This window comes from Stegostoma tigrinum, chromosome 4 (genome assembly GCF_030684315.1).
Source record: "Stegostoma tigrinum isolate sSteTig4 chromosome 4, sSteTig4.hap1, whole genome shotgun sequence".
Taxonomy (NCBI): Eukaryota; Metazoa; Chordata; class Chondrichthyes; order Orectolobiformes; family Stegostomatidae; genus Stegostoma; species Stegostoma tigrinum.
Window position 1 is genome coordinate 39466436 of NC_081357.1, and position 13868 is coordinate 39480303.

Consider the following 13868-nt stretch of genomic DNA (forward strand, 5'->3'; position numbering starts at 1 on the left):
GAGCCTATTATCACCAAACTTGGTGTCTTGTATTTACTACTTCAATTGTCTATGGAGAATTTAATTGTAAGACTTCTACCATTATTAGGAAAGTAAAAGAGCAAATCCAAAACCTCACTTCATCCACCAAGACAATATTTTTGGAAAAATCATGCTCTTCTCTTGCTAGTTCATCCAGATTATCAAACATTTCTGCAAACAAAAAAGCAACTATTGAATTGGAGCTTTTGGACTAGGTACTTGGCTGTCAGAGGACTGATGTTGGTAAAAGTCAAACGTTTATATAGTCCTCCCAATGAGGAATGTGTTCCATCTGAGGAAGGAAACAAAAATTCTAACCTGTTGGTAAATAATTGGAGAAAAAACACATAATAAGCCTAATTTTAAAATAGTTTTAAAATTTTGTACATATTCAAGCCAAATCACACTATGGAATTATGAGTGAGCTGCCCTGCTTTCAGACACCGACAGCTACTCAAAATTAATCTAACAGTAGGGATAATGGACCAAAAAATAGAGTAGCATCAGGATTTTCATAGGAACCATTGTTCCAGATGCCAACTGGGGGACCAAATATTGAGTTAATTTTACGTAGTTGGTATTTTTGACATGTTATCAAATCACTTCATTTTTTGTTGCAAATCCTTAAATCCTTCATGACATGAAATAACATGTAATTCTGTCGTTCTCACTAGTTAGATGACATGAGAACAAGGGAACAGACAGCAATTGTTGATTTTTTTTTGGAGGAATGGGTATGGGGAAGAGTATTTTTTCTTTTTACAGAGATGGTGGTAATGACCTGGCACTGCCTGCCCCTAAGGGAGGTGGGAGTGAAGACAGTAAACAGTTTTGAAATGTAATTGGTTACACAGTTGAGGGAAATAAAGCTGGAGGGTTTCAGAGATAAGAGACTGATTGGATTGGTCAGCAGAGAGCTGATGGACTCATTAGAACAGAAGGAAAGACAGGTGACCTGTCTTAACTCTTGTGGGACCTTTAGTATGACCCCTTGAACACGAGACAGTTTTCTACTTCTGGATTTCAAACTGAGGCTGAATCAAGTTTGAGCAGGGTTTCTGTTACTTTTGTAATTTGACAAGGTTAGCATGGAGTTAATCGTCCTGCTTACAATACACTCTCCTGCTAAAGTCAGGATTGACATTCATAAATGCAAGCTTCTGTTTCTGTGCAGATGTAGGGTCAGTGTGGAGTTGACTTTAGGTCACCTGTGATTGACAGAAGGAAACAACAGATTTCTGTCCGAAGTGAATAACGTGTTGCTTCTGCACAAGACAACTTCTAGAGAGGTGTTTGTTACTAGCATTTGCTTGGCATTTGTGGATTGAAGGCTGATAAACCTTTTGCAAACAGTATGCAATAGCTTTGTTTCTCTCCCCCTTTCTGGCAGACACTGTTACATGAATGCATGCTAGGAATGCCTAAAGTTCACTCATTCCACATCACACATTAAAGATTTCGGTTTAAGGAAAAGAACACTTTTTTTTCCCAAAGTCAAAGTGCTTGGACTGCGTTTGAATGTTTGTGACAGGTGGTCAAAATAGAAAATTTGCCCTGTAGTGAATTGCACAAGATTGTGCAGTTGCCCTTCAACAGTTGTGTACTAATTCCTAAACTTTAAAAATAAACAAGAACTGCAGGTGCTGGAAATCAGAAACAAAAACAGAAATTGCTGGAGAAACTCAGCAGGTCTGGCAGCATCTGTGCGAAGAAAGCAGTTAATGTTTCAGCCTAAGTGACCCTTCCTCAGGACAGCAATTTCAGGGTTTTTTTGGTAACCATTTAAAATGCTTCTTTCCTAATAGTAATATTTGTTTAAAAAAAGCATATTTATAAATCTGAACTACAGTAGACACTTGCACCTGGTTGCAAAAAAGTTACAATTTTAATACATTTGCTGGTCCCAGAAATTTCGCATTCCCCTTCCCTTCCCTTGGGCGAAACAATGTAATAACCAGTCAAACCAGAATTGTCATTTACTTGACTGGTGCTTTTACCTGCTCTGGTCCTCTCCCCACCCTGATTTTTTTAAAAGATTGTTATAACTAGGTATAAGATGGTATGTTACTCATTCAAAATGCAAGGTAATTGCTGGCCACAGTGCCGTGGTTTAACAGTTCATTAATGGGTGCATCTTCTGTGGTGTTTGCTATTTATTTCCAACTTTTTAAATTGTTTGCTCATAGTAAATATGAACCGCTGAGAGATTCTAGAAGATGACATTAGAATCTCAACTTGAAGTCTCACCCCCTTTTGTTCCAAATGAAATTTTGATATCCATATGTAAATATCAATGAAGTATAATTGAATTTTTATTACTTTTTTTCCCATGGTCATTCCAAACAATTAACCTTTTTTTAGTCTGAGACACTTTGTTTTGATTCAAACATTGAATGTACCACTGTTTCCCTCCCCAACTTAAGTTCTGCCTTATTTCCATTTGAACTTTTTAAATAATCTTGAATTTAACAGGACATTTTGTTAATTTGTGTTTTAGTGCCTTCAGCAGCATGAGTTACTGCAAACTTTTGCTGATGACCATTCCTAGAGTTAATGTACATATTATTTTGAAGTTGTATGTGTACAAATATTTGTAGAATGTGGGGTCTGGAAATGCTGTATGCAGAACTGAGCCTTTTTAAAGCAATTCACTACAGAGTTTACTGGATAATGTACATTCCGAAAAAACCAGTAGAGTCTTTGGGAATCTGTAAGTACAGGCTTGTGCAGTACCCTGAGTTTTGCAGGTCATCAGTGGGTGGTATTTTAATACTGTAAATGGAAGAACTCGTATTTGTTAATAATGACCAGCTAACACAATTTTGTGCATCAGTTGGTACTTGGATTTTTATACAAAAATTTTTAGTGTAATATCACTAGACACTGGGAAAGATAAATGATATTTTAATGTCCAAATTTGTTTTGCTCTTTTTCATGGTGGAAGTTTTCTTTTAAGCAAAGCTATTCACCTTACAGCTGTACTGAAATTGTAAAGAAAAGAGGAACTGCAAACAACCAAACTTACAACATGTACCTTTCCCACATTCATTGGACTATAAAATGTAACCTACTTCATGGATTGATTTATCTATTATAGTCTCTATTTGGAAAAGACATTCTTCAGCGTGTGGCACTTAATGTATTTTTTTATTGTTTTAATTAAATTTTTTTCTTAAATTTGTTGTGTTATGACTGTTAATGGCAAGATTTCTCTTGAGCTAGACAGGGAGTAGCTTTCTTGAATCACTGAACTGTAGGCTATAGGGACACAGCAGGCCCATTCTAATTTCAGGATTGCAGAAGTACACTCCTGGTTACTTTCTCTACCTCTTTGCAAAGCTGTTGAGGCTAATTGTGACCCCTTTCTTCTTTCTCTGTTTCTGTGAGGGAGAAAAAGTTTCTCCTTGGTGTAAACTTCTATCCCCACCCCTCCCCTGACATTGGTTCTTTTTGTGTTGCTGCTTTTAGTAAATCAGCCAACCAGCTGTCTGAGGGTATTCTGAGATCAGAGATCAGTGATTAAATGCAAGTCTTTTTGTGGGTGCAATTATCATCCTGGTCAATTGCCAGTTCCATGGCTGGGACCTTTCATAAATATTAAGTTTCCTTATTCCTGAACCAAACCAAACTCATTCTGCTAATGTATCTCTACCTATTTTCTTTCTGGATGATTTGTGTTGTCTTTCCTTCTTTCTATATTTATAGATAAAACTTCTGTTACTCCAGTTTCTTTTGACATTTTCAGAGCTGCATGGCCATCTGGTAGGGCAGTCATCAAAGTCACTTGGGGGCTTGGGTCATGGTCCAGTCTTGGTCTGCTCAGTGAAAGTTAGCAGCAGCCATTGCCGTCCCAGTAATTTGCAAAGTTGATCCCTGGGGATTGAAGGCAGCATGTTAGGATGCAGACAATGAGGAGGAAGACAGTGGGCAGGGTAATAAGTACCAGCCTAGTTAACAATATCCACATTCTATGAATGAATTTTAAAAAAATATTTTTAAGATCTAAATGTACAACTGTGTCACACAGTAAAGGCTGTTGGGAACACAATTACAATAGAAACACAACCAATGAAAATGGCAAAAGCATATTACTTCATTGTGGGAAAGTTTAAAAAAAAAGAGAAAAGTTCAGAGAAACTGAAAAACATTAATGAGATTTGAATTGACAAACTTCTGCCTCAAAAGGAATGACAATTGATAGTTTTGTCATTATCTTTTATTGACATCTATAGTTTACAATGATACTAAGTGACAATAACTGACTGATCAATGTAACAATGAAATGTTATGCATGGGAACAAGGTTCATGTCAGTTTTTGGACTGACATTTTTCCCCATTTGTTTGTCTGCATTACTGGCAAGCCCAACATTTATTTCCCCTCCAACTATTGAAAAAGGAAATGAAGAACCACAGTCCATCTGGTGTAGATACATCTATAGTGTTATTAAGGAGTCAGGTTTTGACCTTCCCATTATCTCTGATACTAGGTTTTGACCTAATACAGTTTTAAGTCATGATGGTGTGAGGCTTTAAGACAGGCCTCCAGATATAGACATTCCCCTACATTCCCAAAATGTTGCAGTACATGTGTTGGTAGTGGAAGGCGTAAAGGGTTGAGATGGTAGATGCAGTGCCATTCAAGTAGGCTGTCTTAAATGGTGTTGATCTTCGAATGCTGTTGAAGCTGCACAAATCCAGGTAAATTTGACATGTGACTTGCTAATAGTGGACAGGGATTTTTGTAGGAGGGGGTGTAGGGAGGGAAACAGGTGGAGAGTTAATTGATACAGATGCCCAGGTTCTGACCAGCTCTTGAAACCATATTTCTATGGCTAGTCTAGACCCCCACCTGGCACTGAATGTAAGTGGAGAACATTACATTCTTTTGTTGAGGATGACAATTGGGTGGTGTATAGGACAGTTGCTACTTATTGACCCAACTTCAATATCATTCCAAATCTTGGTTTTCTAGTATCTATAATTCTTCTGAAGACTAGATCAGTAATTGCATGAACAATGATTGGTGGAGCAACTGAGATCACTGGATCTAGATGCTACCCTAAAAAAGGAACTTCTGCAGCTTAACTTGTTGACTACCATCAACCATTTTCCATTGTGTTAGGTCTACCTCTTAACATGGTTTCAGTTGACTTTAATATTGCTTGAACCCCTGGCTACTATACCCTTGATGTGAAGGCAGTAGTACTAACATTCTTGGATTCACTTACTGTGATCACATTTTAATTTTGCGCTCAAACTTCAACTTCCTAAAGTTTCTTTTTAACCCTGCTTCCCAGTTCGACAACCTACCACCAACAGGCATAATCACTGAAACACTATCACGGTCACGTCAGAGCATGTACTAATCATTTCTTTGTTACAAGTTTGGAATTTGTCATGAAAACCTATGGAAGCACCAACAATGCAAAGATGCAGTTGCTCAGAGGCTGCCATTTTTTCAGGGATAGGAAATAAATGAAGTCTTGCCAACACCATTCATATCATGTGAACAAGGGAAACTAAAACCCAACTTAAAAGTCAAGATTTCAACCCTTATCTACCAACTCCTCCCTTCGCACATTCCAGCATTCTCTATTCACAAATTATGTTTCCGCTTCCAATTTCAGTGGAAAAACTGAGCAAATAGTGTAGCTGACACAAACAAGTCATCAGCCTCATCACTTGAGTTATTTGATTTGACACGGTTACTAAACATGACAAAAGTTACAGAAACAGGGTCATTCATTCTTGTGCCATTCAAGATACAGATTGTATAATTATGAGAGAACCAAGGCCACAGAAGCTAGCCATGAGCACAAAGGAAAGCTCCCAGCAGCAGTCTGGCTCTAACTCAAAGACTGAAGAAAGCAATTGGAGTTCAAAACTCCACAATATTCCCAAGGAAATATTCAAATCTGGACCATTTGATAATAGGAAGAAACAGTCAAATATCAGAACCGGAAATTGCGTTTTGTATATAAATCTGGCCCAATTCAATTCAAGAAAATAAAATCAAGCAATGAAACCAGAGGTGAAAACAACCATAAAGAAGGAACGTAACCAGTGTCAGTTCCTACTTTGAGCTTCTTTAATGGTTTACAGTTAACTCAGTAGTCACTATGACTAATGACTAAAACTAGCCAAGCAGTACCAGCAAACATTACAAAACTTCAGTTTTTGCAAACAGTTCAACACTTAGTGCTTTTGAACTACTTTGGGCCACATTTACTGATGTGAGATCCCTACCTGTGGAGTATGCCAGTCAGCAATCCTGTTTAACTATAAACTAATTTGCTTGGAGGCCAGTCAAAATGTGCACTGTATGTCAAACTTTGCTGTGGGTGACAATTTGTATGTTGGCAGATCATACGAGAGACAGACTGTTCGTTCATGGAAAATACGTTTGACAATTGCTGGGTTGGGAAAGTTCAAAATTATACCATACCCAGCAAAAAAACTGCTATCTGCCTCAGTGCTCATGTGCGTGGCTCAGTGCATTAATCTATCACTGGATGTAACCCCACAGAAATGTCAGCATTTTCACATTGATGTGCGCTTCAAACTACTTCCTTGGATACAAAGGTGCAGTAAATGTACCTGCAAATTTTCATCTAGTTTATACATTTGGGTGGGGATAAAGAAAGAGATATTGCATTTAGGTCAGGAAAAGAAAATATCAGCAAGCTACTGCTCAGAGAGGCAATGCCCACAAGTAATTTTATCACTGTTCAATTAACTGTATTGTACTTCCAGATCAGAAAAGGAATAGCCAGATGCAGAATGACACCTCCTTTTATTCAGTCATAGCTCCACAAGAGGGGTCAGGCCATTATCCCCACCAGCTATTTTTAATAGCCACTAGGATAGTCTGTGAACATGCTGTTTTGAACCTACCTCTCCTTAACACTGACCAAGTTTATTTGCAACCAGAGAAGATTTCACCCTCGAAACCTAGGTTGCATTGAAGCACAGGTTGCAGAAACAAATGGAAATGAGATAATGGGAACTGCAGATGCTGGAGAATCCAAGACAACAAAATGTGAGGCTGGATGAACACAGCAGGCCAAGCAGCATCTCAGGAGCACAAAAGCTGACGTTTTGGGCCTTGACCCTCTCTGGTGAAGGGTCTAGGCCCAAAACGTCAGCTTTTGTGCTCCTGAGATGCTGCTTGGCCTGCTGTGTTCATCCAGCCTCACATTTTGTCATCTCAAATGGAAATGATTGTGCTTAGTGATAATTTTTATTACAAGCAATACTGTCAGTCAACTCAAATGAATCAATCCCAAACTTGACTACCAAATAAAAACAGAAGAGTTTTGTTGTGGAAGAGTGAATGGCGGTAGTATCCTTGATAGTAACTCTAATGACAATTCCAGACACAACCCTTTATGTTGCCCAGATTTTTTCAGGTTGTTTTGACCAGATTCCCCCTTCAGGGTAGAAATCCATTTCTGATAGTTGGTGTGTTGATGGGAGGAATGGAAGGGTAGCTCAAGGGCATCTTAAAACTAGCTGCTCATTGAGCTCAGCGCTGACTGATCATTCAAGATCCCACTTTCCCTGCCACACAATTTAGGGGTCATAGTTTTAAGCTGGTTGGAGGAAAGTATAAAGGGGATGTCAAAGGCGGGTTCTTTACAGAGTTGAGAGAGCATGGAATGCGTTGCCAGCAGCAGTTGTGGAAGCAAGGTCATTGGGGACATTTAAGAGACTGCTGGACATGTATATGGTCACAGAAATTTGAGGGGGCATACATGAGGATCAATGGTCGGCAAAACATCGTGGGCTGAAGGGCCTGTTCTGTGTTGTACTGTTCTATGTTCTATAATCTGATCATTGTCAGCTCAGTAATGCTCATTATTTAAAAAATAGAAGCTTTGCTGGCCCATCTAGCTGAGATTAATTTGAATTATTAATATAGAAGTACATTATCTCATTATGGAATCCAACTGTTTGCAATCTATATTAATGACTCTTAAGGGGTTGTCTGTTTTATGGCCAAATATGTCGACAGCACAAAGATAAATTGGAAAGCAAGCAATGAACAGGATATGGATCAAGAACCCATATAATTATTTGCTGAAAGATTTCAATTACCCTGCCTTCAATGCTCTGCGGGGAAGAGAATCTGTTGGACTCATGATCCCCAGAAAGTTTCTCCTTATTTCAGTATTAAAAATGGGATGTCGGTTAGTTTAAAACTGTGTTCCCCACAGGCAGTAGCATCCTTTCAGCAACCACCCTGGCAGGTTCCCTCAAGATCTGTTATGTTTCAACAAGATCATTTCTCATTCTTCTAAACACAAATGGATAAAGGCAGAACTTTTGCAACTTTCCCTCTTAAAGAGCCCTTTCACTAGAGGAATCAGACATCTGAATCTTCTCTGAACCAGTTCTAATGCAATTATACCCTTCCTTATGGAGTCAAAAACAAAAAGGGTACATAGTACTCTCGATGTGGTCTCATCAAGGCTTTGGACAGCTGCAGTAAACATTGCTACTTTTCTATCCCATCCTCCTTACGATAAACAACATTCCATTTGCCTTCTCAACTGCGTGTTAACATAGTGATACATGTACCAAGATACCCAGATCCCTCCACACTACAGAGATCTGCAATCACTCGCTCATTAAATAATACTTCATTTCTTTCTACCAAACTGGCCATAATCAGATCAGCCAGCAGCAATTTCTCAATCTTCGTTCTATGAAATAGACTGTCTGAAACAAGACAGGCTTTCCTCAGCTCTTTGTTCTTCTTTGGACAGTGGGCCATACCTCCCATGTGGAGTTGAATTAGAGGAATTCCTGCTCTCCACCAAATGTTGCACAAGGAAATTGTAGTCTGCCATCTTGTTTTCTTCCTTATGGGTACTCAGCTAAAAACAAAGTTTACTTTTGAGTTTAATCAGCTATTGTAAACATGTGGGTTTAATCACATCTTTACTTAAATTTTGTTGAGTTGAGCCATTAAATTGATTAGAATATAAAAGCAGGTGCTACAATCACATCTTCTCCACTGGAGTTATACCAAGCAGTTTCATTCCATTGGCTAACACAGAAGCGGTTCCCTTGAAAAGTAGATATCTTGCCTAGAATAAAGAGGAATAGAGGTGAAAAACTCCCAGGATGAAAAACTTTGTGAAAAATCTGCAATTTTGAATTCAGAAATGAAAAATTGATTACATCAATACCCAGTATATCAATTTAAATTGTTACAAAAAAATTAAAATAGATACTGCTAACTAACAGCACTTTTTATATAAAAGACAATCATGTCCATGTTAATGTGTGTACAATTCTCAGGCACTATGATATTATCCTTGCAATATTAACAAAGACTGTATTCAATTAGGCAATTCAAAATTGATCTCTGATCAGGAACAGGAGGGTGTAACTGCAGGTGAAGTAGGTATGAGGACCCACATGGTTGCAATTGAGGAGCACTGACTTCTGCAACTGTCCATGGGAATCTGATACAGAGGACCATTCCAAGTAGGGGAAGGAAATAGGCATGTGGTTATGGTAGAGGCAGTATGGGGGGGTGTGCACGCGTGTGTGTGGTGGTGGTAGTGGAGATGGATGATGATACTGTTTTCTGCAGCCAGGGAGTCCCAAGGGCTGTGCTGCCTGCCCGTTGACAGGGTTAAGAACGTCTCAAGGCTGGAGAAGAACATAGCGAGTGCGGGGAAGATTCCATTTGCTATCAGTGACATTGCTAGGACAAGAAAGGAGGTTATGCTGAAAGATCCTGAACAGTCATGAATTAAATTACAAGGCAAAATGACTAAGGTATTCATCTCTGGACTACTATCTGGGCCATGAGCAAACTGGCATAGAGTCAAACAGTTAAATGTATGCTCAAAAAATTGGTAAAGAGTAGAATGGGTTTAAGTTCATGGGGTGATAGAACCAGGACTGGAACAGAAAGGAGCCGTCCTGGGGTCTAGGCTTAACCTGAACTGTACAGGGATCAGCATTGTGATGAAATGAATAAGTAGGACTGTAGTCAGGGATTGGAGAGGGGAAATGTAAGCTTACAGAGAAAGAGAAACAACAGAATTAAAGAGCAGCTATTTGAATAACACTATCCAATGTGAGACAGGAATGGGCAGAGTATCCAAACAGAAAAACAGCACTTAAACAGGCTAACCGGGGAACAAAATGGTAAATGGCAAAATTAATGGCCCTTTACTTAAATGCTTATGGTGTCTGGAATTGATGAACGAGTAAGAGTTAATGGTACAAATATAGGTTAATGCATTTCTCCATTATAGTCATTACAGAGACACGGTTACAATGCGGTCAAAGCTGGGAATTAAATATTCCATTGCTGGAATGGGAATAGAATAAACATGATAGCAGGGGGTGATCTCAAACTTAAAGTTGTAAAATCCACGTGGGTGGGAGTAAGAAACAAAAAAGGAAGTTGACCCTGAGAGTAGAGTCTAGACCCCTGAACAGTGGCTATGCAATGGGACAGAGAATATATCAGGAGATAATGGCAGCAAGTAACGAAGACAGTACATGAATCACAAAAGACCATAATCCTCATGTAGCTGGGGATAATCAGATTGATAGAGATAGCCATGGAGAAGAATTCAGAGTGTAGTGCAATATGTTGTGGATCCAACTAGGGGTCAAACTATTTTAGATCTGATGATGTGTAATGAGGCAGGTTTAATAAATGATGTCACAGTAAAAGATCCCCTCGGAAGCAGTGACCATAACACAGTAGAATTTAGCACTTGGTTTAAAAGTGAGGAACATGGGTTGAAAACAACTGTTAAGCTTAATTAAGATTAATTGCACAGCAACGAGGGCATAACTAGTTGGAATGGACTCGGAAAGGAGTTTAGCAGCAATGATGGATGAGGTACACTGGCAGACATTTAAGAAAATATTTTCTGACTCCGATGTATCCCAACAAAGGAAATAAACATACTCTAGCCAAATTTGTTATTAACACAAACAGATGGGAAGGCGGGTAATGATGACATATTAGCCTGGAGAAGGATACAGACAGATTAAGCAAGTGGGCAAGAACAAGGCAGACACAGAGGAAAATATGTGAAGCTATGCACCCTAACAGGAAGAATAGAGGAGCTGATTATTAGTTAAATGCAGAAAGCTACAGCACAAAGGGATTTAGGAGTCCTTCTGCGTATATCACAAAAACTCTAGCACCCATATTCAAAAATAGCAATATTAACTCTGCTTTCTTCCCACAAGTTTTGCCAGACTTGTTTTTGTTTTAGATCTCCAGTCCCGCAGGGCTTTGTTTTATTTTACATCCACATTCAGTAGAAAATAGGGAAGGTAAATGGACTTTAGCTTTTATTTCTATGGGAAAGGGAATGGAGTACAGAAGTAGGAAGGTTTAGCTATAAGTTTACACAGACCACAGCTAGAATACTGTACCCCATATTTAAGGGCAGATATGCTGGCATTGGATGCAATTTAGAGAAGAACATTGGGGAACTGTCTTAGGAGAACAGGTTGAGTAGGTTGGGCCTGTACTCATTGAAATTTAGAAGAATGACAGGCAACCTTATCAAAAGATATAAAGCTCTTGGGGATGTTGACAGAGTTATGCAGAAATAATTGTTTTCCTTTGTAAGAGTGTCTAGGACTAGAGGGAGCAAACTCAGTAAGGGTTTCCCTACATCAGAATCTCAAATGTTACAGCCCAGGAAGAGGTCATTCTGCCCATCATGCCTGCAGTGGCATGATAAAACAGCATCACTACCTACTACCAGTCCCCTGCTTTTTCCATATCCTTGTACATTACTTTTATTCAAATGAATATCCAATGCCCTCTTGAATGCCTTAAGAGACAAATTTGGAGGAATTTCTTCTTTCAGAGAGTAGCGAATCCATGTATTTCTCTACTGCGGAGGGCTGCCTCATGATGTATATTCAAGGCTAAGACTGACAGATTTTTAATCTGTAAAGGAATCAAGGGTTACTGGAAAACACTGTCTCAAACAAGACGACAATTTTTTGAATCACCACCAATACTCATTTTAGCTCCACAAATTACTGAATAATAATTCATCAGCCTCAGAGTGAAATACATCAATGGCTTTTGGGTTAATTACATTAAATCAACAACACTTTTTAAAAAAAAGAAAATTGATTATAGTTGAAGGATTAAGCTTTCAGGCAGCCTCAGACTCAAAATTGACCATAAGTTGATACAGCAGTAATGCTGGTTGGATTTTTAAAGTTTAATTTAAGCGAACTCTACGCAATAATACCTTACAACAACTGGACAGATTTATTAAGTAACACACACTAACCATTGCTACTTCAGATAAGCTGCCTTTGACGTGCAGAGTCCTGTGAGCTATAGAAGCAAGACGGCTGCAAAACAAAAAAAAAAATACACAGTTTAACAAGATATAGAGAAACAGAGTTGTTACATTTATTTTTACAAGTTTGGTGGAGTTCATATAAAATGACTACACTGTGTGCTTGGTAACAAGCAGAGGCTCAGGAAGCATGTCTCTACAGGTTGCTATTCAAGCTTACTGCAAAGTGCCCAGGTATGAATATTGGGTACGTTAAGAAATAGGAGCACTGCATCAATCAGTATGGTCACGACTGATGTTGGTCTTTAATTCCATATTCCTGCCCATTTCTCATATTGCTCAATGCCCTGAGTGATCAAAATGTGCCTATTCAATATTTATATTATCAATAAAGCTACTAGAGACTTCACAACTGTCTGGGGCAGATAATCCAAAAGATACATCGCCCCTTGAGTGAAAACATTCCTTGCCTCACATAGGTCAGTCCCTTATTATGACCCTGTGTTTTAGCTTCTGGTCAGAGAATCTATCAACATTGCCCCTTTCTATGCCTTCAGAAGCTTGTACATTTCAATGAGATTACCTCTCGTTCTGCTAAACTTCAGATAATCCAGCCCCAATTTGATCAGTCTATCATCACAGACCAACTTATCCATCTCATCCCAGGGACCAATTTAGTGGACCTTTGTTGTACTGCTTCTAATGTAAATCCATCATTTCTTAAGCTTGGGAGATCAAAATTACACATATTGCTCCATTTGCAGTCTCACCAAAACCCTTCACAATTGTAATACAACTTCTTTATTCCTGTCCTCCAATTCTCTTGCAATACAGGCTGACATGCCATTTGCCTTCTAAGTTATTGGCTGTATCTGTATGTTAATTTTCTGCAAACTTTGCATGTGCACACCCAAAACTCTCAGTGTCAATACTTGCAGGTTTCACAGTTTAAAAAACCCACATAGGAAAACAAAATATTATGACCAAAGTGAATACCTTCACACTTCAAGGACAGGGTTAGATTTTCTTTTGTGTTACTTTCCAATCAAGAAGCAGAGGGCTACTGCTATGCAGTGAATCATATCTTACAGGAAGTCTACTCAGAAAAGAGGAATTGAGGGGAGGAAACTGGCAGATGCATATTGACCATTGCTGGAGATACATTAAGTGCAACTCCAAGTAACTAACTTAGAGAACTGTGTTATTTCCTCAAATGACACGTGGCAAATCCTTGAAATCACAGATTAATCAGTTGACTTTCAAAATCATGAAGTCACTGTTAACTGCAACTAAAACCTTGTGGTCTGAGGTGATAAGTAAAAGTTGGCCTCTGAAAATCCATAGGAGAATTTCCCTCCTAAAACAAAAGTTTTTCATTGAAATAATAAGATTAGGAATGGGCAATCAATGCTGTCATTGCAGTATCAGCAATATGCTGGAAACAAAACAAAAAAAAGGACATCCAAACTGACTCAATCCCCACCTGCATCTAGAGGTGGTCCTGGGAACTACTCTTAATTTCACACATCTTG

The 13868-nt window shown here is 38.7% G+C and overlaps 1 protein-coding gene across 1 annotated transcript in view; it reads right to left on the bottom strand.

Moving 5' to 3' along the window:
• Nucleotides 1–7203: 7203 nt before the first annotated feature.
• Nucleotides 7204–13868, bottom strand: part of rars2 (arginyl-tRNA synthetase 2, mitochondrial) — a 72829-nt gene continuing 66164 nt past the window's right edge. The window contains exons 19-20 of the mRNA XM_048531676.2: nucleotides 12325–12388; nucleotides 7204–9114 (exon numbers count right to left, since the gene is read on the bottom strand). Coding sequence (XP_048387633.1) covers nucleotides 9028–9114; nucleotides 12325–12388 — 151 coding nt within the window. The 3' untranslated portion in view covers nucleotides 7204–9027. The remainder of the gene's footprint in view (nucleotides 9115–12324; nucleotides 12389–13868) is intronic.